This window comes from Dermacentor albipictus, chromosome 9 (genome assembly GCF_038994185.2).
Source record: "Dermacentor albipictus isolate Rhodes 1998 colony chromosome 9, USDA_Dalb.pri_finalv2, whole genome shotgun sequence".
Taxonomy (NCBI): domain Eukaryota; kingdom Metazoa; phylum Arthropoda; class Arachnida; order Ixodida; family Ixodidae; genus Dermacentor; species Dermacentor albipictus.
Genome location: NC_091829.1, coordinates 131,658,687 through 131,684,557, shown reverse-complemented (window position 1 = coordinate 131,684,557; position 25,871 = coordinate 131,658,687). Strand labels below are relative to the sequence as shown.

General features: G+C 48.2%; 1 protein-coding gene across 2 annotated transcripts in view; it reads left to right on the top strand.

Annotated features, from left to right (window-relative positions):
* Positions 1–25,871, top strand: part of HDAC3 (histone deacetylase 3) — a 170,212-nt gene that overhangs the window by 128,012 nt on the left and 16,329 nt on the right. For both annotated transcript variants that reach the window (XM_070525397.1, XM_070525398.1), the window contains exon 7: positions 15,370–15,705. In XM_070525397.1, coding sequence (XP_070381498.1) covers positions 15,370–15,705 — 336 coding nt within the window. The remainder of the gene's footprint in view (positions 1–15,369; positions 15,706–25,871) is intronic.

Here is a 25,871-nt window from a genome sequence, read left to right as displayed (position 1 = left end):
ATAGACTTGCACTAGAATCGCGTCACAAGCTGGACGGAGAAGATGGCCGCCCGCACTTCAAACTAGGGCAGCGTCCCCTAGGATGCGATGACTGGGCTGAGTTGCTTCAGCCCCTCACCAGAGTGAATTCCCAAATTGCTTGTGGTGGGTGACGGAAATATTGCAAGCTTACGATGCACCATTTGTGCCTCATGCGTTTGTTCTGAGCCGTGATGCGGCGAAGAAAGATTGCAGCAAGCATTTGGTGACGCTGTGCTATGCTTCGTCTGCAGCATCCAGCGGTGACACACCTCTGCAAACAAACGTCGTATGTGTTTGTTACATGGCGTTTTGTTTTACTCCAAAGTGAAGCTACGATGAGGGAAGTTTGCCAAAGTCTGGTACCTGCTGTGAGTGGTTGGTTCGTATACTGTGTCGCTGTGTTTTTCGTTGGACATGTTGAAGTGATGGAGCAAAACCATTCTCAAGAGAAATAAGAAAAGCGGGCTTGCATAAAACAAACCTACAAGTGTCTCAGCAGAGAATGTTTGCGAAAGCAGCCTCCAATGCAAAGATTCATTGTTGCCAGCTCAGTGTGAATGATCATTGGCAGCAGTTTTATAAGATAGCCTAGCAGTGTCATTCGAGCGTTGTGAAGTTCTCTCAGTTGATTGTTGTATACCAATGTTAACAATCAGTGACTAACACATACTCCTCTAGCCAATGTCATTGAATTAGTGACAATGAGATGTTTGGTCGCAGTGTTTCCTTAATGTCAGCCGCAGTACCAAGTCGGATAAAATTATGACCGTTAGACTGGTGCCTTTACATGGGAACTTCGTATCGTGTCGCAGTGTGGCTTAGCACTCTTTCGCTCACTGCATGTGCCAGCTGTAGAATGCGTGCTGTGGCACAGTCACGTAATAAGATGTGCTGCCAACACTTGATAGGCTTTCAAACAACACAACTCTGCATTGCTTTCTGATTCTCGTGATATCTGTAGTAATGGACGCAGGAACAGGAATGAACGCACGTTTATTGAGTTAGTAGTTTAAGTAGCCAACAGTGGCGTGACGTCATGTCACTCAGGCATTGACGCATGCGCTCGTGGCGTGCGTGAACGGCTGACTTCACATCAATTCCTTCCCCTTAGGAGGAGCTCTGGAAACGGTCTGGCGCCTTGCGACGCCGGTTTGATCTGCGAATTGGAACTGCCAGAGGTCCAGCATTGGCAGTACCCGTGTCGTGCTCTTCCGGGACTCCAGTGTTGGCAGCTCCCGTTTCGTGCTCTTCGCTAGCCGAGGAATTGGGGCTGGTACCCGAAAAGCCCGCCAGAGGGTCTGCATCTTCGTTTGGTGGGGCTAATCCTCCGTTCCTTTCAGCGCCTTCCTCGTCCAGCGATGTTGGTTGCTGAGCGTCCACGCGGTTCCATAGCTGATCTTCATGCCGCTCACATACTTCCCCATCCTCCGTCTTGACCGTGCTCAGGCGGGCGCCCCTGGTATTCTGTATCACTCCGGGTCTCCAGCTCGCACCTGCCCTATAGTCCTTGCACCACACCGGTTGTCCGGGCGAATATCTGCGCGGAAGTGCTCCTGCAGCAGAAAAAGGTCGTGACACCACATTATCCAACAGAGTACGTGGTTCGAAACCAAGCAGCAAGAAGCCAGGTGTCTTTCCGTTTTGGAATGGGGTGCGCCGATAACGCAGTAGCCATCGGGCCAAGCGTCTTTCAAGGGTACCATGCACGTTTTTGCGCAGACCTTCTTTAACAGTGCGCACTGCCCTTTCTGCCAGCCCGTTGGATTGCGGATGATACGGAGGAGATCGTAGGTGTACTATGCCATTATCTTCCATGAATTGGCGGAACTGTCTACTTGTGAACTGTGCCCCGTTGTCGGAGACAACTGTTCGAGGCAACCCAAATCTGCTGAAAATGCCCCGTAACGCTTCGACAGTGTTATCTGCGCTGGTTACTTTAAGCGGAACAACCTCTATCCATTTGGTATGCGAATCCACTACGATCATCAACATTCGCCCTTCGACTGGTCCTGCGAAATCAACGTGGATTCTAGACCATCGCTCAAATGTGTCCGGCCACGGAACCGGCTCTTGCGCTGGTGGCATGCTGCAGTTTTGCTGGCACACTGCACATGCGTGTACGATATTCTGGATATCCTTGTCAAGTCCGGGATACCAGAAAAGTGCCCGTGCTAGATTTTTCATCGCCGACATGCCTTGATGGGTGTCGTGCAGCAGCTGCAGCATTGATTCCCGAGCTGCGGCGGGTATCACGGCCCGATGGCCCCAATAAACAATACCATGGCTGCATGTCAGCTCGTCTTTCTTTTGGAACATAGGTCGTAATGCTTCTTGTGTTGCCGGCAGTTTCCTTGGCCAGCCTTCCCGAACATAACGCATAACCGCCATGAGCGTGCCATCACGTGCCGTCATTTCGGCCAAATTGTGCGACGACACCACCCCTGTGTTCAGGTGGTCTGTTAGCAGCACGTACTCCCGTTCATCTTTCAACATTGACTTCACTGTCTTGTCATCATGTGGCGCTTGCACGGGAAGACGGCTCAATGCGTCGGCCACAATTATGTCCTTTCCCGGTTTGTACTCAATGGAATACTTGTAACCACCGAGTAAAAGTGCCCAACGCTGTATCCTTGCTGCTGCCAAGGGTGGTATTGGTTTATCGGGACTAAAAAGACGCATCAGCGGCTTATGATCTGTGACCAATGTGAATTGGTTTCCCAGCAAATATTCGCGAAACTTCGTCACGCCGAATACCACTGCTAAGGCTTCGCGCTCAATTTGAGCATAATTCCGCTCGGCTGAAGAGAGGGTGGGAGATCGAAACCCGATTGGCTGGTTTCCGCCGTCCACTCTGTGGTACAGGACTGCCCCGATACCGCATGAGGATGCGTCCGTCTCCAAGATGAGTGGTTTTGTTGGGTCATAGTGGGTCAAAATCTGCACCTCCTTTATCAACCGCTTCACTGCCTCGTATGCATTCTTTTGCTTAGCTTCCCATTGCCAAGGCGTGTTCTTTCTTAATAACTCATATAATGGCGCAAGCACTGTAGCCAAGTTCCCCAAGAATGCGTTGTAATACGTAACGAGACCCAGTACCGCGCGAAGTTCCGTTACACACGTAGGTTGAGGCATTCGTAAGAGCGCGTCGATGTTTTCCGTCTTTGGTCTTAGGCCTTTTGCGCTAATGCGGTGACCAAGGAATTCCACCTCCGACTGACGGAATCTGCATTTGAGCGGGTGAAGTTTAACACCGGCTTCCCTGAACCGCTGGAACACTTTGCGCAACGTGTCACAATTTCTTCTTTTCTCGGCGACCACCACATCGTCTAAGTACACTTGCACACCCGGTAGCCCTTGCAACAGTGCTTCCATTCGCTTCTGAAAAACTGCCGGTGCCGACGCCACCCCAAACGGCAGCCGGTTGAAGCTATACAACCCTTTTGGCGTGTTTACTACCAGCAGCTTCTTTGTCGCGTCATCTATTGGTAGCTGGTTGTATGCATCCTTCAAATCTATTGTACTGAATACTTTCCCTCCGCTGAGCTTCGCAAATATGTCCCTTATCTTTGGCAGCGGATATTGTTCCGTGTGGCATGCTGTGTTGACTGTCGTTCTAAAATCGCCACACAAGCGGATGGAGCCGTCCTTCTTGACGACGGGAACGAGTGGCGCAGCCCACTCGGCGCTGGCGACCTGCGTCAGTATGCCCGTGTCAGCCAACTTTGCGATTTCTGCATTTACAGGCTCTTGTAGTGCGTACGGTACAGAACGGGCCTTGCAGAATCGCGGTATGGTTCCTTCGCGTAACTGTAGATGAACCGGAGGCCCCTTGAATAATCCTAGCCCTGGCGAAAACAAATCGGCATATTCCGCCCTCAGCGTATCAGCAATGGCAATTTGGTCAGGAGCTGGCGGCTTACCGTCGTTGACGTCCACGTTGAGCACTGAGCCTCCAGTCAGCTGGAATGCTTGAATGATGTCTCGCCCACACAGGTTTGGGCCTGAGCAGCCGAGCACTACTAGCGTCGCGTTGGCGGTTTTTCCATCGTAGGTGACAGGAACTTTCAGCTGCCCTTTAACTGGTAGTCTCCCTAGGAAGCAACTCAGTTGCAACGACGACTTGTCGAGCCTGGGCCAGCGGTGGCGATGCTGGGCATAAGTTGGCCATGTCACTATTGACACTGGTGACCCTGTGTCCACTTGCATCTTCACAGGCACCCCTTTCCATTGTAACGTTTGCCATATCGGCCGAACCAGTCCTGTCGACGACTCACGGAGGTGTAACAGGAACTGTCCGTAGTCCTCGCTGTCCGAGGATGGTTCCTCACAGTGAGCTACGTTTTCTTGGTGTGGCTTGGAATTGCACATTGAAGCCAGGTGTCCCCTCTTCCGACAAGAGAAACACTCAACGCGGCGGAACCTGCATTTGGCGGTCTTGTGGGTGTCGCTTCCGCAGCAAAGGCAGCCGGTCTGTACTTCACTGTTCGAATTTTTCATCCTGTCTGGCTGTGGTCTTCTGGAGAACTTCTGCCGCTCTTGCTTCGTTCGCACTGCGTGGACGCCCTCTCTGCTTGGCCCATCTCCCATCTGTTGTACGTTGCGTGCAGCCATCTCAGCGGCTAGCGCCACATCCTCTGCTTCCTGCAGTGTAAGCGTGTGCCTTGCTAGCAGATTACGCCGCACTCCAGCATCCCATAGACCGCAGACAAGCCTGTCACGCAGCATTCTCTCTAGCGCCTCGCCAAAATTGCACCTGTTAGCCATTTTCCGTAGCTCGACAATGAAGTCGCTTGTCGACTCGTCAGCTTGCTGATTCCTTGTGAAAAACTGATAAGACTCCGCTATCTCGTTGCCTTTCGGTGCAAAATACTCGGCCAGTTTTTGAACTGCTGCTTCGTACGTCAGATCCTGAATTCTGTTAGGCGCACAACGGCCTGCCAGGAGATCTACAGTCTTGGTACTAAGGGCGGCAACAAGTAAGGCCCGACGCTTCTTCGGATCGACAATCTCGTGGGCTTCGAAAAAAAGCTTCTAATCGCACCTGATATGCGTCCCACTTGTCGTCCCCTTCGTCAAAAATAGGCGGCCCAACTTGCGTCGCCATGCTTTACCCTGGCCGTGGGGGTTAATCCTCGTCGCCACTGTAGTAATGGACGCAGGAACAGGAATGAACGCACGTTTATTGAGTTAGTAGTTTAAGTAGCCAACAGTGGCGTGACGTCATGTCACTCAGGCATTGACGCATGCGCTCGTGGCGTGCGTGAACGGCTGACTTCACATCAATATCGTGCTACTAAAAGTTCCTGTGACAGTGTTACACTGTCACAGGAACCTGTCACAGGCAATGGTGCAATAAATATATATGTTTACATAAAAATAGAATAAAAAATAAATAAATAAAAACATACTACAAGGTAAGCACAACAGCTTGTGAACCGACTCCTATACCTCTACCCACATCTGTTTATAGGTGTACGTGCGTGTGTTCTTGTGTTTGTGTATATTATCTATCCCATTTCTTTATATTTTAGATTTTCTTCATTTTTGCGCTCATGTTTGTGTGCATGTGTGTGTATATGTGACAAACACATATGGAAGTGTGTGTTTGTGTTCATTCTTATTTCTCTCCTTTTATTTTATATTAGCATTTGTTTTTGTAGTTTTCTTTCAGCTAGGTCTTTTTCCACAATTTCATTAGCTCGTCTCTTTAAAACTACCAAGTCCTGCAAACAGCAGGGCAGGCCTCTTCCATCTCGTTAAAGCGTTTCTCATCTACCTCACCTTCTGAATCTGCCTACTCGCTGTGCTTTCTACCCTTGCTTCTTGTGTTGTTGTCACAGTGGGATTAACCAACTTGCACAAAACAAAGTTCAATCAGCTATGGCAACGGAAAGTTTTATGGATACATTTTCTTAAAAGCATCACATGGGTTGCACAGTAATTTCGTCTCTTACCTCTGTTCATATGTTTATGCATCAGTGCATGCGGCAGCTCGCCAGAAGTGCACATGTAATGCATGTGAAATGCGAAGGTTGTGGGATCGTTCCCCACCTGCAGCAAGTTGCTTTTTCCTCCACTTTCATTTCCATTAGTTTATCATTTGTTTATTTCATTTATTAAGCACAAGTAATTTCCCCTATGTTGTCCTTGGTGTCAGTGTTTGTCGGCTTCATTTTATAAAATTAACAATGACTGTGCTTTTGTGTAAACTGAGCCGATGGTGTGTTTTTGTTATTGCTTGGCTGCATTTATTGGCCTTTAAGGGCATGTAAAGCTTGACGATGCCTCCAACGTGACCACTTAAATTGTTTTCGTTTTGCCATGCAGGCTGCTTTCATTGGCAGTCATTATTGACTCGGCTGCTGCTACTTTATCATAAGGCCTGTGAACTCGACAATGGCTGCCCGAATCAGCATTTTTGGCCTCACTAAGCTAATGATGTTTTATAATTGTTCTCATATTCACATTACTTGCCTGAGCCAGATAACCAGAATGAACAATGCAACCACATGGATGTGCTTTGGCATGCAGGCTGCCAACAGTGGCTGTCAATTTCACATTAACTAGTGCTACTTCACCACAGGGCCTGTCAAGCTGGGCAGTGGCTGCCCGAATGAGCATTTGGGGCCCCACATAGTTATTATTCAGGCCTAATAATTGTGTTTGCATTCGAATTTGCGAGCATTTTAGCATGTCTCTATGTCAGCATTAAATTGAGCACGATGTATGCAGGACGTTACTTTTTCAGAATTGAGCTTCCAATAAAAGGAATGTGCCATGAAATGAACTGCTTATTTATTTGAGTGGTCACAGGATGGATGGTTAGCTGGTGCGAAGCCACTGGCAAAATCTTGGTAGCCATAATAAAGGCTGTTCCCTTAATAAGAAGCCATTATGCTTCATCGTGCGGCTCAATGCCAGACAGCTCGCAGTCGGAGTGGCTTTCTTCAGTGTCATCTTGCCCAGTTGGATGTCGATGGGTTGGATGTGGTCACTCTAAACGTGTCAAGTCTGAGCTTTGCCACCAGGTCCATCATGTGGTGAATGTTCATTCTCCAGTCTTCCGCAGTTACATGCTTGATTTTTCTCCTCGAGATGTATTTCATGGCTTGAAGTCTATGTTGTCTGCAGTAATGCCACCTTTGCCCACATGAGCTCAATGGGATTAAATTTGCAGTGGTACGGTGGGAGCCTGAGTACAATGCAACTGGCCCTTTCTGCTATGTTGTCTACGATGTAGCTCAGAAAGCGTGACTTTACAGATGCCATCAACTCCAGCAGCTGCTTCTTCACCATCCTTGCATTGTATGTGATGTTCTTGCTTTTGAGCCACTCCTCTATTTTTTCCTTCTTCTAGGCCATCGTCGGCAATTTCTCTTCTCGCCGGGAGTGCTAAGGTGCATTCTCCAAAACAATGACACTACCAGCTGGCAACTTCTGCAGAACGTCATTGAACCATCTCTCGAAGTGATTGCTGTCTGTTTCTTCGTGGTAGTCACTTGTTTTTTGGCCTCGGAATACATCCAAGCAGCCATCGATGAAGCCATTGATGAAGCCATCCTCACTGCTGATGTGCGTCACGATCAGGCGCTACCCTTTCTCAGAAGGTTGTTTCAGACCCATTGCTCGAGTATACAGGCATCCACTCTTCTGCACCACGGTGTCTGTTCACGAGATCGACCGAGTGTGTTATGCCGTCAATGTTTTGTCCAGGAACATCTTTTGGCCTTCCACCCGGTAGTGCTCCAAGTCACGAAGGTAGTGATTCCGCCATGGCGACGCACAGTGTACTGCTTCAGTGATGGGAGATCCATACGCTTTGAGAACTCGTTAGTGATCTTCTCGGCCGTTGATATCTTGTTGTGATGAAGGAAATTGTGCGCATGACCCCAGTTTGCACAATGTGAAGCTGTTCTGCTTTGTACTGTGTCTTCTCCGCATTTTGTGGGTGCTTTCGCGAAGGCGCCGGCAGTTTTCCACCTGAAAAATGCTATGTTTTGACCTCCCGCATCCCCCTGAATACTGTGCATTCGCTGACACGGAGCATCTTGATGACACATTTGCTTGTGTCTTCCACGTTGCATTCGGGCTCCCTGTTACGCCAATATGTGTAGCAGTAGACGATCATGTTGCGGGAATCGCAGTTCAATAATAATATTTGGGGTTTTACGTGCCAAAACCACTTTCTGATTATGAGGCACACCGTAGTGGTGTCCTCAAAATTTGGTGTCCCAACCCGGGTTGGGACACCAAATTTTGAGTCTGTAAAAAGCATGTTGTAGGCTGCTTCCGTATGCAAGGACACCCAGAACGAGGTATCGGACGCTGCAAACATTTCAAAATAATTTTAATTCAGCTCCAAAAAGTCATTAAAAACTCCTTCTCGTAATCGAGACCCATCGCTAGCGCGGCAGCTACTACGTCACAGAGGAGGAACGAAAATATTGACGTCATAGCACACCAGCACAAAAACGTGACGTATGATGAGTAGCGATGAAATGCCGATTACGGAGTCTGCTGAGCCGAGCGACCGAGCATAGCCTCCACTATGACCGAGCTACAGGCATACAGAAATCCTTTCTTAATGCAAAGAAGGGGTAAGGCGTGCAGACACGGACACAGGAGGAGAGAAGTGGACAACACGAACGCAGCACGGCGGCCCGCGAACGGCAAACTGCGTGCGGCGAGTTGCTGTGCAGACGGGCCTTTGCACGTTTTAGTGTAAAACAGTAGCCGGCCGACTCCGAAAGGGACCAGGATATGCGGCGTTCGTGTTGTCCGCTTCTCTCCTCGCATAGTCGCATAGTTCGGCAGCTCGGAGCGGTCTCTCCTTCGCTTGGCCTTTCTCAATGTGAAGGCCCGTCCACGTTACCGGCACGGAAACTCGCCGCACGCCGTTTGCCGTTCGCGGGCCCCCGTGCGACGGCGGTTTTGCTCGCGAACGGCGAGATTTCCTAGCCGTAGAGAGCAGAGGCCCGGGACCCATTTGCAGCCGTACGGCGAAGCGGCCAATCAGCGTCCGAGGAGTGGTCACTCTGTGCACCGACGGCAGCTTCACCGCCTCTGATTGTTCGGCGCCGCCGATGTCGTGGCTAGGCCTTTTCCGGTTCACTTCGAAGCTAAAGCTTACGGCGCTTCGGAATGAATCACCGACCCTCACAAGCCGCAATATTTTCTTACCGTTGTTGTCGCTCTTCGCAATAATTATAATAATCGCGACATGCACTTCGAATCGCCAGTTGACCTCTGCTGGCAGAGCACGCGTATGCGCGAGCAGACGACGCAGCATAGTTTTACGTCACCATTTTTTGTGGCCCACGTGACCAAGCCATGTTGCGTTTCCTCCTCTGTGACGTCATAGCATCCCCCGGAGCCCAGAAACCGAAACCGAAATCGCTCGGTATAATAATGCTATTATTAAATTATTTATCGGATATATATGAATCCCGTTGTGTGTATCGTGCTCCCTGAAGCATGACGCAACGTTTGAATCAACAAACGCATGAACGAAAATTTTGATGTCTCCACCCCTTTAAGGGCTACAGACTGGATTCCAAGGGAAGGGAAGCGTAGCAGGGTGTGGCAGAAAGTTAGGTGGGCAGATGGGATTGATTGAGAAGTTTGCAGGGACAAAATGGCCACAATTAGTACATGACCGGGGTAGTTGGATAGGTATGGGAGAGGCCTTTGCCCTGCATTGGGCGTAACCAGGCTGATGATGATGGTGATGATGATGATAACGAGCATCCTCGTGGCAAAATAGTATTTTAGGGGTAATTATTAGACTGATGCTTTCAAATGTGCATCGCATATCAGTTTGGCGGTTAACGAGCACAGGTTTTCGTACTGCTTTCTGAGATGCATGCAGTGCTAATAAATGATACAGTTTAAGACGTTCTGTTTCATGATTGATTCAGGAACAAAAAACAAGCATTCAGCATTTGATTCAATGGAGATAGAAACATTCAGCATTACTCAAGGTTGCTCCTGCAATTACAGCCGATTTCCTGCATTGCAATTCTGTTGCATGCTTTGTTTGGCGATATCGAAATAAACAGATTTCTGTAGACATTTATGGCCTACCATAAAATTAAGCTGCCGCTGATTCCAATTGCAGGTTACCCAACCTTTGTTATGCATCTCATCTCGTTTACGTATGAATATACATTGTCTTCATCATTTTGCTTTTCCTCCCACTGAGTTTGTCATTTGTAACTAAATTATGCATGCATAAAGGACCCCTTTGTATCAAAAAGTTTCATAAGATAAATTGTTTTTGATTTTCCCAAACTTCCTGTGACATTCTTTACTGTTTTATTGACTGTGAATACAAGATCACAGGCACCTTTGTTGACGGAAACAAAGGGAGCGGCAGGAATAATATCAAGCAGCTTTACCGACTTTGTTATATCGAGGTTTAAAGGGGGTCTCAGAAAAAGAAAATTTATTCTGTGAGATAATGTGTTTAAAACTTGTAAATATGTGTAGTGTTTTGTGTTTAATGTTATGTGCTTGTTTTCAATATGCAGTCCATTTGGTTTATCTCCTCTGGTTCTAATCTTATGCTAGCTTCCTTTAAATAATGGACACTTTGCAAAAACGTGAGCGTCCCCTGCTGTAGGCCTGAGGAAGCGTTTAGGGTGGTGGGTGCGAGAGTACTTGTGTGGAAAACAATTTCTATCATCGCCTTGTTGCTACCTGTGCCATCGAGTTTGATCGCGTGAAATTCAGCTGCCATTGTTTAGTCATCTTACGTCATGTCAGAATGATGGAGGAAGGCTGTATTCTGCTTTGATATTTTGGAAACAGGGTGGACTTGTGATTTTTGCGATGTTCGATCACCAGTGGCCGGGTGTAGAGCTATCTGCACTCAACGACCGTGACCGTGTGTCACGCCCATCATGGCTGGGCATTTAAAGAAGAAGGTTGTGTCGCTCTAAAGAAGAAGTCGCTCTGACACCACTAGCCCAAGCTGCTGCACACATCGTTTAAGCCAGTGAGACGCCAGCAGCGCATGCCAGCATGAGAGCACGAGAGCAGGCTCCGAAACCACTAGCCCAAGCTGCTGCACGCATGGTTTTAAGCCGGTGAGACACCGGCAGCGCCTGCCCACATTCAGATTTCAAGAGCTATGAGCGTACACACTGAATGCGAGAGTGCGCTCTAAAACCATTAGTCAAAGCCGCTGCACTCATGGTTTGAGCAGTGAGATGCTGGCATCGCATGCCCCTGTTCAGATCTCGAGCGCTATGAGCGTACACACCGAGCATGAGAGTGTGCTCTGGAACCAGTAGCCCAAGCCTCTACATTCATGGTTTAAGCCGGTGAGACACCGGCAGCACATGCCTGCGTTCAGATCTTGAGAGCTATGTGTGCATACACCGAGCACAAGAATGTGCTCTGAAACCACTAGTCCAAGACGCTGCACTCGGGATTTATGCCGGTGAGACACCGGCACCGTGTGCCCGCATTCACATCTCGACAGCTATGACCGTATATACACTGAGCGCAAGACACTCAGACCAGTGGCGTAGCCAGAAATTTCGTTGGGGGGGGGGGGGGTGCACTTTGCAGCTCAGTCTCCTCCTCATAGAAATCGTCGACGGATCAAATACAATAAACATTGATAATAATTGCGTTGCCATTGCCAAAAATGCTGTAAACGAATTCTTGAACGCTACGCCCTGTCAAGACTAGTAAAATATGTATTTTTGCGTAAAAGAATAGACTCGTATGTCTCAAAAATTGTAGCCCGAAATAACCGATATCAGTACTTCCATGTTTTCTGTATATTTAACAAGTAAAGCAAATATCACACAAACTTTAGAACTATATCAGTTTGAAACCAGCAACGCAGTGCATGCCGCTGGTATAAAAAATGTGAGGGCCATGAAATGAACAAGTTGAGGACAAGTATTTGAATAAAACTTTGTTAGCCTCCCTGCCTTTCTCTCATTTGCAGCTCTCTCTCTGTCATTCAAGAACCTTGTTTACATTTTTGTACATATGCAACGACCAGGGAAAAATCTCAATGACGCCGTCCTTTGTTAGAATGTATTGCACAGGAGCAGCTGTCACCAGTCGTGTATTGTTATTGCTCCGAAATTATAGTCGCAACAGAGAGCACATATAAAAAGCAGGAGTTCTGTAATATATACGAGGGCAAATCAAATGAAAGTGAGCTAATGCGAATATATTAGAAATGGGGCCCTTTATTTAAAAGTGGTTTCCATGACCATTTAGTCATTTGTCCCACTGACTAATGAGTCACGTGATTCCCGTCTAATAGAACTCCTTGGGTTGCTGCTTCGAAAAGTCTGTAGCTGACTCTTTCACCTCCTCGTCCGACACGAATCTAGTTACCTTGAGCTGTTTCTTTAAATGCTGCAAAATGGTACTGCTGTACAATGCCGATTTTTCGCGGATGACTGCGTTGTTTGTCATGCCATTCAAACTAAAGATGATCAATTACTCTTAAGCAATTCTCTAACATCAATTTCTAACTGGTGCCAGACCTGGAAAATGAGCCTAAGTATCCCTAAGTGCTCCCAAATGACTGTAACAAAAAAGAAGAGTCCACTATCGCATGCATACGAAATTAACGGCATTGGCGTTACTCTTGTCAATACGTTTAAATATCTGGGGATTGAAATATCTCGCAATTTAAGATAAAATGCACACATTAAAAACATAGTTTTGTCAGCCTCAAAAAGACTATGGTTACTTCGGCAATGTCTGAAGCACTGTATAAGCAAGACAGAACTAGTTGGTTATACTTCACTGGTGCGTCCTCTACTTAAATATGGTGATGTCATTTGGGACCCGCACACTAAGACTGATACAGATAGGCTGGAAAAAGTACAAAAAAGAGCGCTCAGGTTTGTTTTTAATGCCCACGGAAGACAAGTGTCACTATCTGATCTCCGTTCAAGGTCTGGTCTTCCAACACTGGAGGAATGCCGTAAGCTACACCGTCTGAAGATGCTTTACACGATAGTCAACGGCCAAACTAAAATGAATTTTGACGAATACTTACTGTTTAACTCGTGTAGAAGTACCCGCGGAAAGCATGAACTTACCCTTATTGTGCCCCAGGCTAGAACTATCGCTTATCAATTTTAATTTTTTCCTAGAACGATAAGACAATGCAACAGGCTTCCACAAGAGGTAACGAATAAGTGTACTGTCCACTCTTTCTTATTGGCTATTTCGCAGTTGTGAGCGAAGCACACAATTCCTTTCATACCGAATTTTTATTCAACTCGTGTCTTTCATTTCAGAGATATTGTTCTGCGCAGTAGCGTATAAGTATGATCTGTGTTGCACTGTGTGTGAGCTTGCTGTGTTCGAATTTTATTTCGACATTTTCTTTGCTTGTACAGTATCCCTTTTTATTTTCTATGTACCACTCCTGCTTTGGCTGCCAAAAAGCAGCTCGCAATTTTTTCTAATAAATAAATAATAAATAAATACCGTATTTACTCGCATAATGATCGCACTCGCGTAACGATCGCACCCCTAAATTTTGTCGTCAAAATTCGATTTTTTTTATTTTCCCGCGTAATGATCGCGCCCCGAACTTGCCGCAGCGATATGTCGTGTGCTAAGTCTAGCTAATAATGATCGCGCTTACCATCTGCCGAATGCTACGCGAACGACTCTTCAAGACGAGCCAAGCGGCCTGCACGCACCAAACATTCTTAAGTAGATGCCTCATTTCATTACTTTCATCACTTTCCGCACTTCTATGACAAAATGAGGTACAACCAAACTTGCCTTTATAATGGTTGATGTCAACAAAAACAATAAAGGCGCATTTCGATTCTTTTCATCTGCTTTTGCACTCGTGAGCACGCAACAAATCGCGCGCGGCAATGATAGTAGCCACGTTTACTCTGAAGCGTTAAAAGTGTACCCTATTCATACGCCGACGCTTGTAACACAGCTAAGATATTCGCCCACCCTTAGCGGAAACGTGCCGTTCAGGATTAGTGAAGACAGATGCCGCAGTTTCCGCAGCACGTCGGCCGTGCATTTCTACGTCACTGGCAGCTAAGCGCGCCCACCTGTTTCTGATACGGAAGAAACTGTTTCAATACACGTAATGTACTCACGAGAAGAAAAAAAAATCGCGTTCGGCGCGCTCGGCTTGTTCCGCCGGCCGCCATTTTTGTTTTGGTGTCCCGCACCCGCCATCTCGCATCCTGCAGCAAACGCGGGGCGAAAAAAACTTTTTTTTTTTGCGGGAAATTTAATCTGCGTAATGATCGCACCCCTGAATATGCATCAATTTTTCTGACAAAAAAAGTGCGATCATTATGCGAGTAAATACGGTAAATGAGAGCGATGGCAGGAATGTGCCTGGAGTGTCCATATAACTGCTGTCACAATAATATCATAAAAGTATCTGGCAACTGAAGCGTCCCGTGGCCCATTACTTTCCGCAAAAGAAGTAATAAAATTAAACTTTCACCATGCGACAATTTGCTGCACCGCGACAGTCTTTTTTTTTTCTTTTGTGGGGCGGGGGGTGCCGAAATGAAATAACGCAAAGGTAACCATGTTGGCTACAATCGAATGCCTACTTCGAGCACCTAGTGTGGCTACCGATGGAATATCGAAGAAAGCATGAGACGCATGGTCCACAGAGAACCATACGCATACTGCTCAGTATCCTACACTGGTGAGACAAAATTTTCCGGAGAGGTTGCGCTCAAGTGAATGTGTTTCAATCCGTCGAGTCGCCGTAGTGATGGCGGCGAGCGAACATGCATTGTTTCTTTTTTGCGTCTGCTAGCCAGAAAGCATCCAAAACTCTGCCAGGCGAAAATCCACTCAGTCAGAGAAAAACAAATGCGCATCGAAGTGCGCCGGGCGGGGGTCGATGCAACCCGAGAAAAACACATGCGCTCTGACTGGTTCGGCAGCCCGTGGGTAGGGAGGAAAAAAAAAAAAGCGGCTCACTGTGTATTCGCAAATAAAGTTCAAGTAGAAAAATAAATAAGAACGCATGTACCTTTGCTGGCTTTAGTGTCTTGACATGGATGCTTTGGCGCAGTTGAAAAAAAAAAGGTTGATATTCTTTTGTATGGCGGCACAAATTAATCACCACAACGCTTCGTCTCATCGGACCTCACTGCGTGCTTTATCGACTTGTCTGATAGTGTGTTGATTTGGCTTCTCTCATTGTATGGTCCGATGTACTACTTTACAAAAGTCTATGCACCTTTGGCGTCAAAACAGCAATTGAAATTTCGGTCTCTGTTCTATGAATGTTTAATGAAAAATTTTAAGGACATCAACTTGCTAGGTCAAAGCCCTCAGCCTTCGAGGATGGCCTCGGCGCAGGTGTTCAAGCCCGTGATTCAGGGAGTGATGGAGTTCTTCCAGCCTAGCTGCATTGTGCTGCAGTGTGGAGCCGACTCGCTGGCAGGTGACCGGCTGGGCTGCTTTAACCTGAGCATTCGCGGCCATGGCGAGTGTGTCAAATTCATCCGGGAGCTGGGCCTGCCCCTGCTGGTGCTCGGAGGTGGTGGCTATACGGTGCGCAATGTCGCACGCGCCTGGACTTATGAGACATCCCTGCTGCTGGATGAGCCGGTCAGCGCTGAGATCCCCTACAATGAATACTTTGAGTACTTTGCCCCTGACTTCACCTTGCACCCTGAAGTAGTCACTCGGCAGGTGAGTCATCACTTTGGTAGTGTGATGGTTTCTTAGGCATGCATATCTGTCAATTTTTATGATTTTATCGTAAAATGCTGAATGCTAAAAATTATAAATGCTTATATTGCTAATCCTAATGTTTATCGTAAATGCTGAATGCTGAACCTAACAGTGCTTATTTATGACTACTGTAGTGGCACAAATAACTCAAAATTTTTCATTTGCTTTAGGGCAAAACCACACACAAATACAGGCACTGAGTAGTTCTCTGACTCAATTTTTTGGACTTGTCAATTATACATACTTGCCCATGTATGGCCTGGCAGGCCACGTAGCCTGGTGGGCCACAGAGCTTGGCGAGCCGCCGAGCCTGGTGGGCCACCAAGCCTGGCGGGCCAATGAAGATTATGCCCAGGGGGGTGTCACATGCTCTTCACACTCCTTACTTCCAGTTTATTCAATGCAAACAAAATACATAAAGGCTTATGTAAAAATAATGTAACAGGTTCACACCTGGTCGAGACTATGTCGCTGTCCCAGCAGGGTCGACGGCACCTGTTATCCAGGTGAGTAATGGTCCTGTGGCCTCCGCGGTCGAGTACTCCACCTGGGCACCGCTATTGATGGGCCGAGTGTGGCGACGCAGCTGGGTGCTGCCTGAGCCAGCCTCGCTTCATCTGGAGGGTCTGCAATGTGTAGCGAAGAAGGCTGGTGTGCCCTATGGACGCACTATCATCGTCGGCCCGCCGACGAAGAGGGGCTCACGCTCTTGGTGTCTGACACTCGACTGAGACGGTCGCGTTTCTGAGTGCTCAATAAACTGCGTTACATAGTTGGTGGAGCTGTGCTGGGTAGTATTTCCCCAACCACCCTGGAACTACGTAATCGGACACTGCCGGCCATCATGCCTGACGACGCCAGCCAAACAACACCTCCGGCATCGCCAACATCGATTTTTCCTGGCTCAGTGCGTCAACGCGATCCTCCCATCTTCAGCGGTTCCGACGAATACGATGTAGAAGATTGGCTCTTGATACATGTGCGGGTGAGTGCCCACAATAAATGGGACGATGCTGCGGAGCTCAGTTACGGGAACTTCTATCTCATGGGTGTCGCAAGCGTGTGGTACCACAACTACGAATCTGACCTCAGCACCTGGCCAGATTTCAAGAAGTGCATTACGCAAGTCTTCAGTCGTTCTAGGGTGCGGAAGCTACGTGCCAAAGAGTGCTTGCATAGCCATTCCCAGCAACCCGGTGAAAACTTCACCAAGTACATAGAAGACGTTGTGTACCTTTGCAAGCACGTCGATCCATCGATGACTGAGTCTGACAAAATCCGTGATGTAATGAAGGGTATCGAAGACGACACATTCCAAATGCTCCTCTTGAAAAGCCTCCGGACCGTGGTCGAAGTCGCTGAACTTTATCAAAGCTACGACGAACTCGGGAGGCAACGTCTACTCACTCGACGTTCTTCGATCCCCTATACTTCCAATGCAAGTTTAGCCGCTGTGACTAACAAAGATCAACTGTTTGGCGAAATGAAGTAATTTATACACTTTGAAGTCGCCCGCCAGCTATCTCTACTCACCGCCGTCCCAGGGCCTACGCCGTCCTTGGCTCCTTCATTGCGTCAGATGCTCCAGGAACAAGTGTCCGAAGCTATCCAGTCCCCTCATGCAGCACCACCATTGCTTGTGACTCTAAGCTACGCCGAGGTTGCAGCACGACCACCTCCACCGACTTTTTCTGCACCACTGTTTGCTGCACCGCCACGTACAATCCCTCCAGTGTACACCACCAGATCACCAGCTAACATGGGAACCTGGCGTACACTCGACAATCGCCCCATGTGCTTCTTCTGTGGAATTCCTCATCACTTGGCACGGCACTGTCGCCGTCGCTTATGGCTTCAAGGTAATGACCAACCTGTCCACTCTTACGTTTTGCCAGCTTCGTCCTTCTTGCCACCAAATGACTCGCACTTGCTGTCTACGAGCAACATCATCCCTTCTGCCCATGATCGTCGCTTGCCATCCCCTCGTCACCGCTCACTTTCCCCCATGTGGCAGAGTCCGGCCCCATCAGAGCAGGAAAACTGGCTACCGCAGTTCAAGAGGCGAGAACTGCGTTCCAGTCGAACCACAGAAAGCCTCGCTCTCTTCCGACGAATGTAATTGAAGTATCTGTACAAGGAGTCGTCACACTGGCATTAGTCAACACAGGTGCTGCCGTTTCAGTAGTTACGGAAGAACTTTGCCGCAAGCTTCGAAAAGTAATGACGCCCTTATCTGTGCTGTCACTCCGGACAGCAAGTTCCCTGTGCATTACCTCTGTTGCCGCATGTACCGCCCGCATCGTCATTCAAGGATACACGTATACAGTAGAATTCATCGTCCTCTCTTCCTGTTCATACGACGTCATCTTGGGGTGGGACTTCCTTTCCAATCATCAGGTCATCATTGATTGTTCTCGCGCCGAAGTTGAATTTTCGCCGCTTCCTGATACCTGTTTACATGACCTTGACGATTTTAGTGACAAACTGGTCGTTGCAGAAGACGCCACGATCCCTCCGCACTCCTCTGGGATTGCAAATGCCTGCTCTGCTTTTGCCACTGACACTACTGCCCTTTGTCCCATCGGACATTTTTGTTCGCCGACGATGTTCTCTTCCCTTCGCTATCCTGCCAGCGGTGGCTGCATGCGACTGCTCGTTTCCAACGCTAAGGCCACGCCCCTCGTCTTACGTCGTGGTGAGTGCCTTGGACGTCTTCAGCCTGCCGACTCAGTAACCATCTTTGACGCACCTTTTGACAACACCTCTTCAGGCGTGAACTTGTCTTATAGCTTGCCTTGTTCCCAGCCTACGCAAGATGTCTTCCATAGCTCAGTAGATGCCCTCTTGAGCCCTACGCAGCGTTCGCAGCTTCTCGGCCTTTTACGGAAATACCAATCTACGTTCGACTGTCAACAAGCCCCACTACGCCGCCCATTGACTGTATGTCACAAGATCGACACTGGCACCCACGCACCATTGCACCAGAGGCCTTATCGTGTATCACCTGCCGAGCGCCGTGTGATTGAAAACCAAGTAAGTGAAATGCTTGAGCCTGGAAAGGTTCAACCCTCTAATAGCCCCTTTTCTCATGTATGGCCATGAACCTACCTGTACGCTCGACACCATTCTCCCCTACCGGCCTGGCCCATCAGAGGGCACGCCTCTGTCTGAAGCCTGCAAGTATGCCAAGGAATGCCGTCAGCTGGCCCATTCGTTCATGGCAGAAGACCAAAGTCTCCAAAAATTCCATCGCGATGATGACCAACCTCCCTGCACCTACCAGCCAGACTCACTAGTCTGGTGGTGGATACCTTCAAGCACCCCTGGTCTATCCTCAAAACTCCTCACTCAATACCACAATCCCTACCGCGTAGTACAACAGACGACGCCAATCGACTACGTCGTCGAGCCGCTAACGCCATCCACTGACGAGGTGTCGCGGACGCGAGGCAGTGCACGACCTTCACCTTCCTCCTGGGAGACTGCGCTGACCAGCTCAGACCCGCAAGAGCAGCGACGGCTGATCCGGCGGGCACGCGGAGTGGCGCGGGCCAATGGGGCCCTGAACTAAGGGCTCCACCCTGCGGGGAAGTCGCCCAATCTGATGACAAATAAATGTTTTCTCTCTCTCTCTCTCTCTCTCTCTCTCTCTCTCTCTCTCTCTCTCTCTCTCTCCAGGAGCTTAAACCCTATTATGACCCCCTTGTCCACGCGTCTGCTTGAGTCGCCAACATGGCTCCTTCTTCTCCAGGGTTCAGTTTTAGCGAAGAAGACTGGCGCGCCCTATGGACGCACTATCATCATCAGCCCGCCGACAAAGAGGGGCTCACGCTCTTGGTGTCTGTCGCTCGACTGAGACGGTCGCTTTTCGGAGTGCTCAATAAACCGCGTTACAAGTCGCAGGTCTTGAGAGTGGTGCCGTACTTGACACCGGCTCAACGGACGCCGCACAGCTGGCAACACTTGCCGCCTCCGAGGTGGGCGGTGCTTCATTGGCTGCGACTGGTGTTGCTATTGGTCTCACAGCGGGCTGGACCTCAGAAGTGGCGGCCGAGGGTGCAAGCCGGCTCCTGACGCGAGGCCTAACATGCTCGGTGTGCTGGTGCCACGTGGTCCCATGCGGATGAGCAGCGATGAGGCACTAGCAGGAGATACCACTTGTCCGGTGGACCACGGTGGGCCAGGACGGAAGTTCCCTGTACATCCGGAAATCCTACATCCGGAAATCTCCAGCCTGGCTCTTCAGCTTGTCCTTGATGGTCTGTACCACCTGCGCGGCTGCACCATATGAAGCAGAATGGTACAGCGGAACCATTATCCCGTGTAATACATTCTTCGTCACCCAGGCCAGGTACTCTGTGCTGGCGAAAGCAGCACATTGTCAGACACGATGATGTCCAGCAACCCCTGGGCAGGGAAGACCTGTTGCAGAGCCACAATGGTTGGTTGTGCCTGCTGATGGAGCGGTGATAGGCAGAACCTCCACCCACTTTGAAAAGGCATACACCACCACCAGGAAGTAATGGCCCTTGAAGGGCCCCCAAAATTCACATGTAGGCGGGACCAGGGTCTCTGTAGAAATGGCCAGGGGGTGATCTCCACATGACGTGAGGCCCACTGATGCTCCTTGCACACTTAGAAGCTCTGCACCATGTGAGTGATGTCCTGAACCAGGCCAGGCCACCAAACGTGGGACCGGGCCACCATCTTTGTCTTTCCCATGCTAGGATGACCCACACGGAACAACTGCAGGACCCTGGGCTGGAGACGTTGTGAGCTCACCACCCTGGAACCCCACAGTAGGCAGCCCTGCTGCAGGCTTAGTTTGGTGACCTTGTGGCTATGGGCCCACTGAACTAACTTCTCCCCTCTGGACACTGCCTTGGCCACCTGAGACAGGACTAGGTCCATCCCGGCTGGTCGCCTGCGACACCGCAGATCTGAAGAGTACGTCTGGGTACGTGTGCTCCAGCATGAACACTTCAGCAGGCTGTGAAACAGCAGCAGGCACCTCTGGCAGTGACGAGCGGCTCTGGGCATCAGCAGGTTCCAGGTCCTCTCCCAGACGGAGACCATCTGGTAGCTGTAGTCTGCCAGCCTCAAGGCCCAGGGGTACCTCTCGAGGGGATGCTTACACAGGAACAGCCTTGTCAGGGCCCAGCAGCCCAACAGCAACTTGCGATCCACGACTGCCTCAAGTTTCTGGCCCCACAGATACTGGTGAAAGCGCTGCAGAGCAACGTAACAGCCAGGCCTTCCTTGTCCAGCTGGCTGTAACGTTTCTCTGCAGCATGAAGCTGACGGGAAGCAAATGACACAGGGCATTCCTGGCTGTCCTTGTCCCGATGCACCAGGACGGCTCCCACGCCGTATGGCAATGCATCTGCAGTAAGGACGACAAGCTTGGCCTAGTCGAAATGTACCAGCACTGGAGCCTTGGTGGTCAGCTCCTTGCTGCGTTGGAAGACCACGTCCTGCTCCTGCGTCTACGTCCTGCGGGGGGTCGGGACCAAACTGGCCTAGGAAATTATTTCATTTCATTTCATTACCTTAAGGACCCCTTGCGGGGTATTTTTTTTTTTATATATATGTCCTAAATACGCAACACTGGGGGCCAGGAAAGCGCAGTTTTCTAACTTGGGCTTGAGACCGGTGTCTTGTAATCGTGCCAGAATGTGGTGCTGGTTCTGCAGCTGGTCCTTGTCGTCGGTGCCGGTAACCAGGATGTTGCCCAAGTACACCGCCATGAGCTTCATGCTCCTAAAGAGGTTGTCCATCTTCCTCTAAAGAATGGTTGGGGCTGAAGCCACGCCGAACAGTAAGCACGTGTGCTTGAAGAGCCCGAAGGTTGTCTATACTGACACGTGTACTTGGTTTATCTTTATCGAGTGACCACGTTTCAGCGCCTAACAAATGTTATCGCACAGCGCAGAACGCACCTGCATGTATCCGAAGTTTCTCGAACGTTATGGATGGTTCTATCTGCTGTCTGTTGTCACCCAACCTTGTTTTATATGAGTTCATGTATGTGCGACGGGAATGGTGTAGAACTTTCTGGAACACGCGTGGGCACCAGAACTTACTCTGGAACCTTTGTTGACTGACTTATAAAAGCCGACGCGCTTGACGTGTTGATCAGATTTTCAACTATCGCCAACTGTGTTCGCCGCTAGCATTGTTCTTTGACTGTAGCCTGTTTTTGTGGGCAAAGGTTCGCCCAATAAAACTTAGTTTCATCATTCACAGTTTTGCTACTGTGTGTTTACCGTCACTAATACGTGACATCTGGTGAAAGTAAGTTGGAACGGAAGACCAACTTTACCCCAAGGATATTTAGGCATGGATTGTTTTCATTCACAGACTCTAGAGGCTGACTGGCGATCCTGAACTCTTGTTCCTTTGTCTGGTTATTCATCATTGTCTTTGTCTTCTGCATAATTATTACCTAGGTCAATTAATCACAGGAAACACTGATCATGAGAAGGAAATTCATAGAAGAATAAAAATGGGTTGGATCACATACGGCAGACATCGTGAGCTCCTGACTGGAAGCTTACCATTATCATTGATAAGGAAGATGTATAATCAGTGCATTTTACCGGTGCTGACATATTGGGCAGAGACTTAGAGATTGACAAAGAAGCTTGAGAACATGTTAAGGACCGAACAAAGGTCAATGAAACAAAGAATGCTAGGCATAACCTTGAGAGACAGAAAGAGAGCGGTTTGGTTTGGAAAGCAGTTGGGTATAGCCAATATTGTAATTGACTTTAAGAGAAAAAAATGGTGTTGGGCAGGTCATACAATGGGCAGGTTTGATAACCGTTGGACCGTTAGGGCTACAGAATTGGTACCAAGAGAAAGGAAGCACAGTAGAAAAAGGCAGAACACTAGGTGGTGCGATAAAATTAGGAAATTCGCGGGTGCTAGTTGGAATCGGTTGGCACAGGTCGGGGGTAATTGGAGATCGCAGGGAGAGGTCTTCGTCCTGCAGTGGACATCAAATAGGCTGATGATGATGATGATGTCTTCATTTTTGCGAAATGACTGACGTCCTTGTGAAGAATAACTTTTTTCCAGCCCGTGCAAACTACCTCCTCCTCGTGCCTGCAGCACTCCGGTCAGAAGTCCTGCACGCTCTGCGTGATGATCAGACAGCCGGGAATGTCAGGTTTTCGCATACACTTGCAAGAATACAAGAGAAGTAACACTGACTGTGCCTGACCGTCGGCATTGCCTGTTATGTCAAGACCTGCTGTGACTGCCAGCGATGCAATACACCACCAGCGAGGCCTGCGGGATTACTACAGTTGATTGAGCCACCTTTGCGGCCGTTTCAGCAGATCTGGATGGATTTGTTGGGACCCTTTCCAATGCCAACATCAGGAAACGAGTGGATCATCATGGCGATAGACTACTTCACCTGCTTCACTGAAATGAAAGCTCTGCCGATGAAGGGCAGTGCAGCAGAAGTAGCGAAATTCTTTCTCGAGAACATCCTGCTGTGACATAGTGCCCTAGAAGTCCTCATCACCGAAAAAGGAACAGTGTTTACAGCAGAGCTCACCCAAGCCATTTTGCAGTACAGCCAAACAAGCCACAGGAGGACAACTGCCTACCACCCACAGACGAACGGTCTTACAGAGCACCTGAACAAGACGCTCGCCGACATGCTAGTAATGTACGTCTACGGGAAGCACAAGATGTGGGATGCTGTCCTGCTATATGTAACACGGCAGTGCAAGAAACAACTAAAATGATACTCTTCAAGCTGGTTTACAGAAGGAACGTGACAAGGACTCTTGAGGTCATGCTGCTTCACATCACCGACAAAGAAAATATCAACGTCACCACCTATCTCCTGCACACCGCAGAAGTCTGACAGCCTGCCCGCCTGCGCATCAAGAACCAGCAGAGGACCGACGGCCGACGCTACAATTTTCAACGACCCTACGTGGAATATCAGCCCGGTGACCACGTTTGGGTTTGGACCCCGATATGCTAACGAGGACTAAGTGAGAAACTATTGCAATGCTATTTCGGACTCTACAAGATCTTCCAATGTACTGCCACACTGGACTATGAGGTCGTGCCAGACAGCATTTTGCAATCACAGCAGTGCTGCACACGATCTGAAGTGGTCCACATGGTGCGTCTTGAGCCTTTTTATGCACGCTGACGAACTTCATCATTTTGTTGTTTCTTTGCTGTTTGTGTTTTTGTTTATCTCTTTCATTCAGTTTCAGTTTATTTCTTTATTAAGTAGATGTACATGTACACAAGTATACAGAAGGAGGTCCCAGTGCATGTGGCTGAAAGGGGACCTCCTGTCAGAAAATGTACACAGAGCAAATACACAGCATAAAACAGCAATATAGTAGTCACTAAGTGGAAGATTATGCAAAGTAAATGTAGTACAAACTGCAAATTAATATAAAGCCAATAGCTAGTCTTACAATTAAAACAGTAGTTTAAGGCATTCGCAACAGAACAAACTAAAAATATTTATAAAGGCCACAAATGAAAAAAAAAACTAAAGAATGAAAAATGGAGAGGAAATGAGCAGGAGTGAAGTGAATAGCTTAAATATGTAGATTACTTTGGCTATCTAGCAGAAAGGTGAATAATGTTTTCTTGAAGAAACCTAAAGGTGAAGAGCGCTTGACATCTAGTGGGAGGCTGTTCCAAGTAGATAATGCTCTGAAATATCCAGATTATCTTCCATAATTAGTATGTACCATATTTACTTGCATAATGATCACACTTTTTTGAACAATTGACGCAAATTCAGGGGTGCAATCATTACGCGGGTTAAATTTTCCGCAAAAAAAAAACTTTTTTTTTCAACCTGTGTTTGCTGCGGGATGACAACAGGACAACAAATAGGTGGCTGCCGCTGTATGTAGTGCGGGACACCAAAACAAAAATGGCAGCCGGTGGAGCAAGCCGAATGCGCCGAGCGCGATTTTTTTTTTTTTTTTTTTCTCGCGAGTACATTACGTGCATTGAAACAGTTTCTTCCGTATCAGTAATGAATAATATCATTAATATCGGCAAGTTTGCGGCAATAACGTAGCCATGGCCGCTTTGAGGGGACAGAAGCAGATGGGCACGCTTAGCTGCCAGTGACAGAAACACATGGCGAGCATGCTGCGGAAACTGTGGCAGTTGTCTTCACTACTATCCTGATACGGCACGTTTCCAGTAAGATTGGGTGAATATCTTAGCTGTAGTACAAGCGTCGGCGTATGGTTAGGGTACACTTCTAACGTATCAGTGTAAGCGTGGCTGCTATCGTTGCCGCTCGCGGTTTGTTGCGTGCTCACGAGTGCAGACGAGAAGAATCGAAAGGCGCCTTTTTTGTTGTTGTTAACCACAACCATTATAAAGCCTACACATAATAAAGGCAAGTTTGGTTGCGGCTTTTCTTTTTGGCATGGAAGTGCGGCAAGTGATGAATGGAATGAAATGGTGCATCTGCTTAAGAATGTTTGGTGCATGCAGACCACTTGGTTTGTCTTGAAGAGTCGTTCGTGTAGCATTCGACAGATGATAAACGCGATCATTATTAGCTAGACTTGGCACACGAGATATCGCTGCGGCAAGTTTGGGGTGCGATCATTACACGGGAATATAATAAAAATTTAATTTCGACTACAAAATTCGGGGGCGCGATCATTATGCGAGTAAATACGGCATTAATGGCAATAAGAAATTGTCAGCTGCAAATCTTGTGCGGTTCAAGTTAACCATAGTAGCCTCAGGAAATATATTTACTGGGGGACGATTACGTGTTACCTTAAATAACATTACGGCTAATTTATATTTAACAAGATTTTTTACTGAAAGTATTCTTTGGTTGAGAAGCATATCTGAAGTATTGCAGTAGAATGAGCTGAACAACAATATCGGGATGGCTTGATTCTGTAAATGCTGTAGTGGTGCTATATGAGTTGGATATGGGTTACCAGGTTGCCTGAAAACCGGGAGTTCTCAGGGATTTTGAGTAATCTGGAAAAACTCGGGGAACTTGTGCCTCTCTCAGGGAAAATTAGCAGTAATTTTATTGAAAGGGTCAAAAGTTGTGGTAATGCTGGCTCGAGTAACAGACAGGAATCGCAATG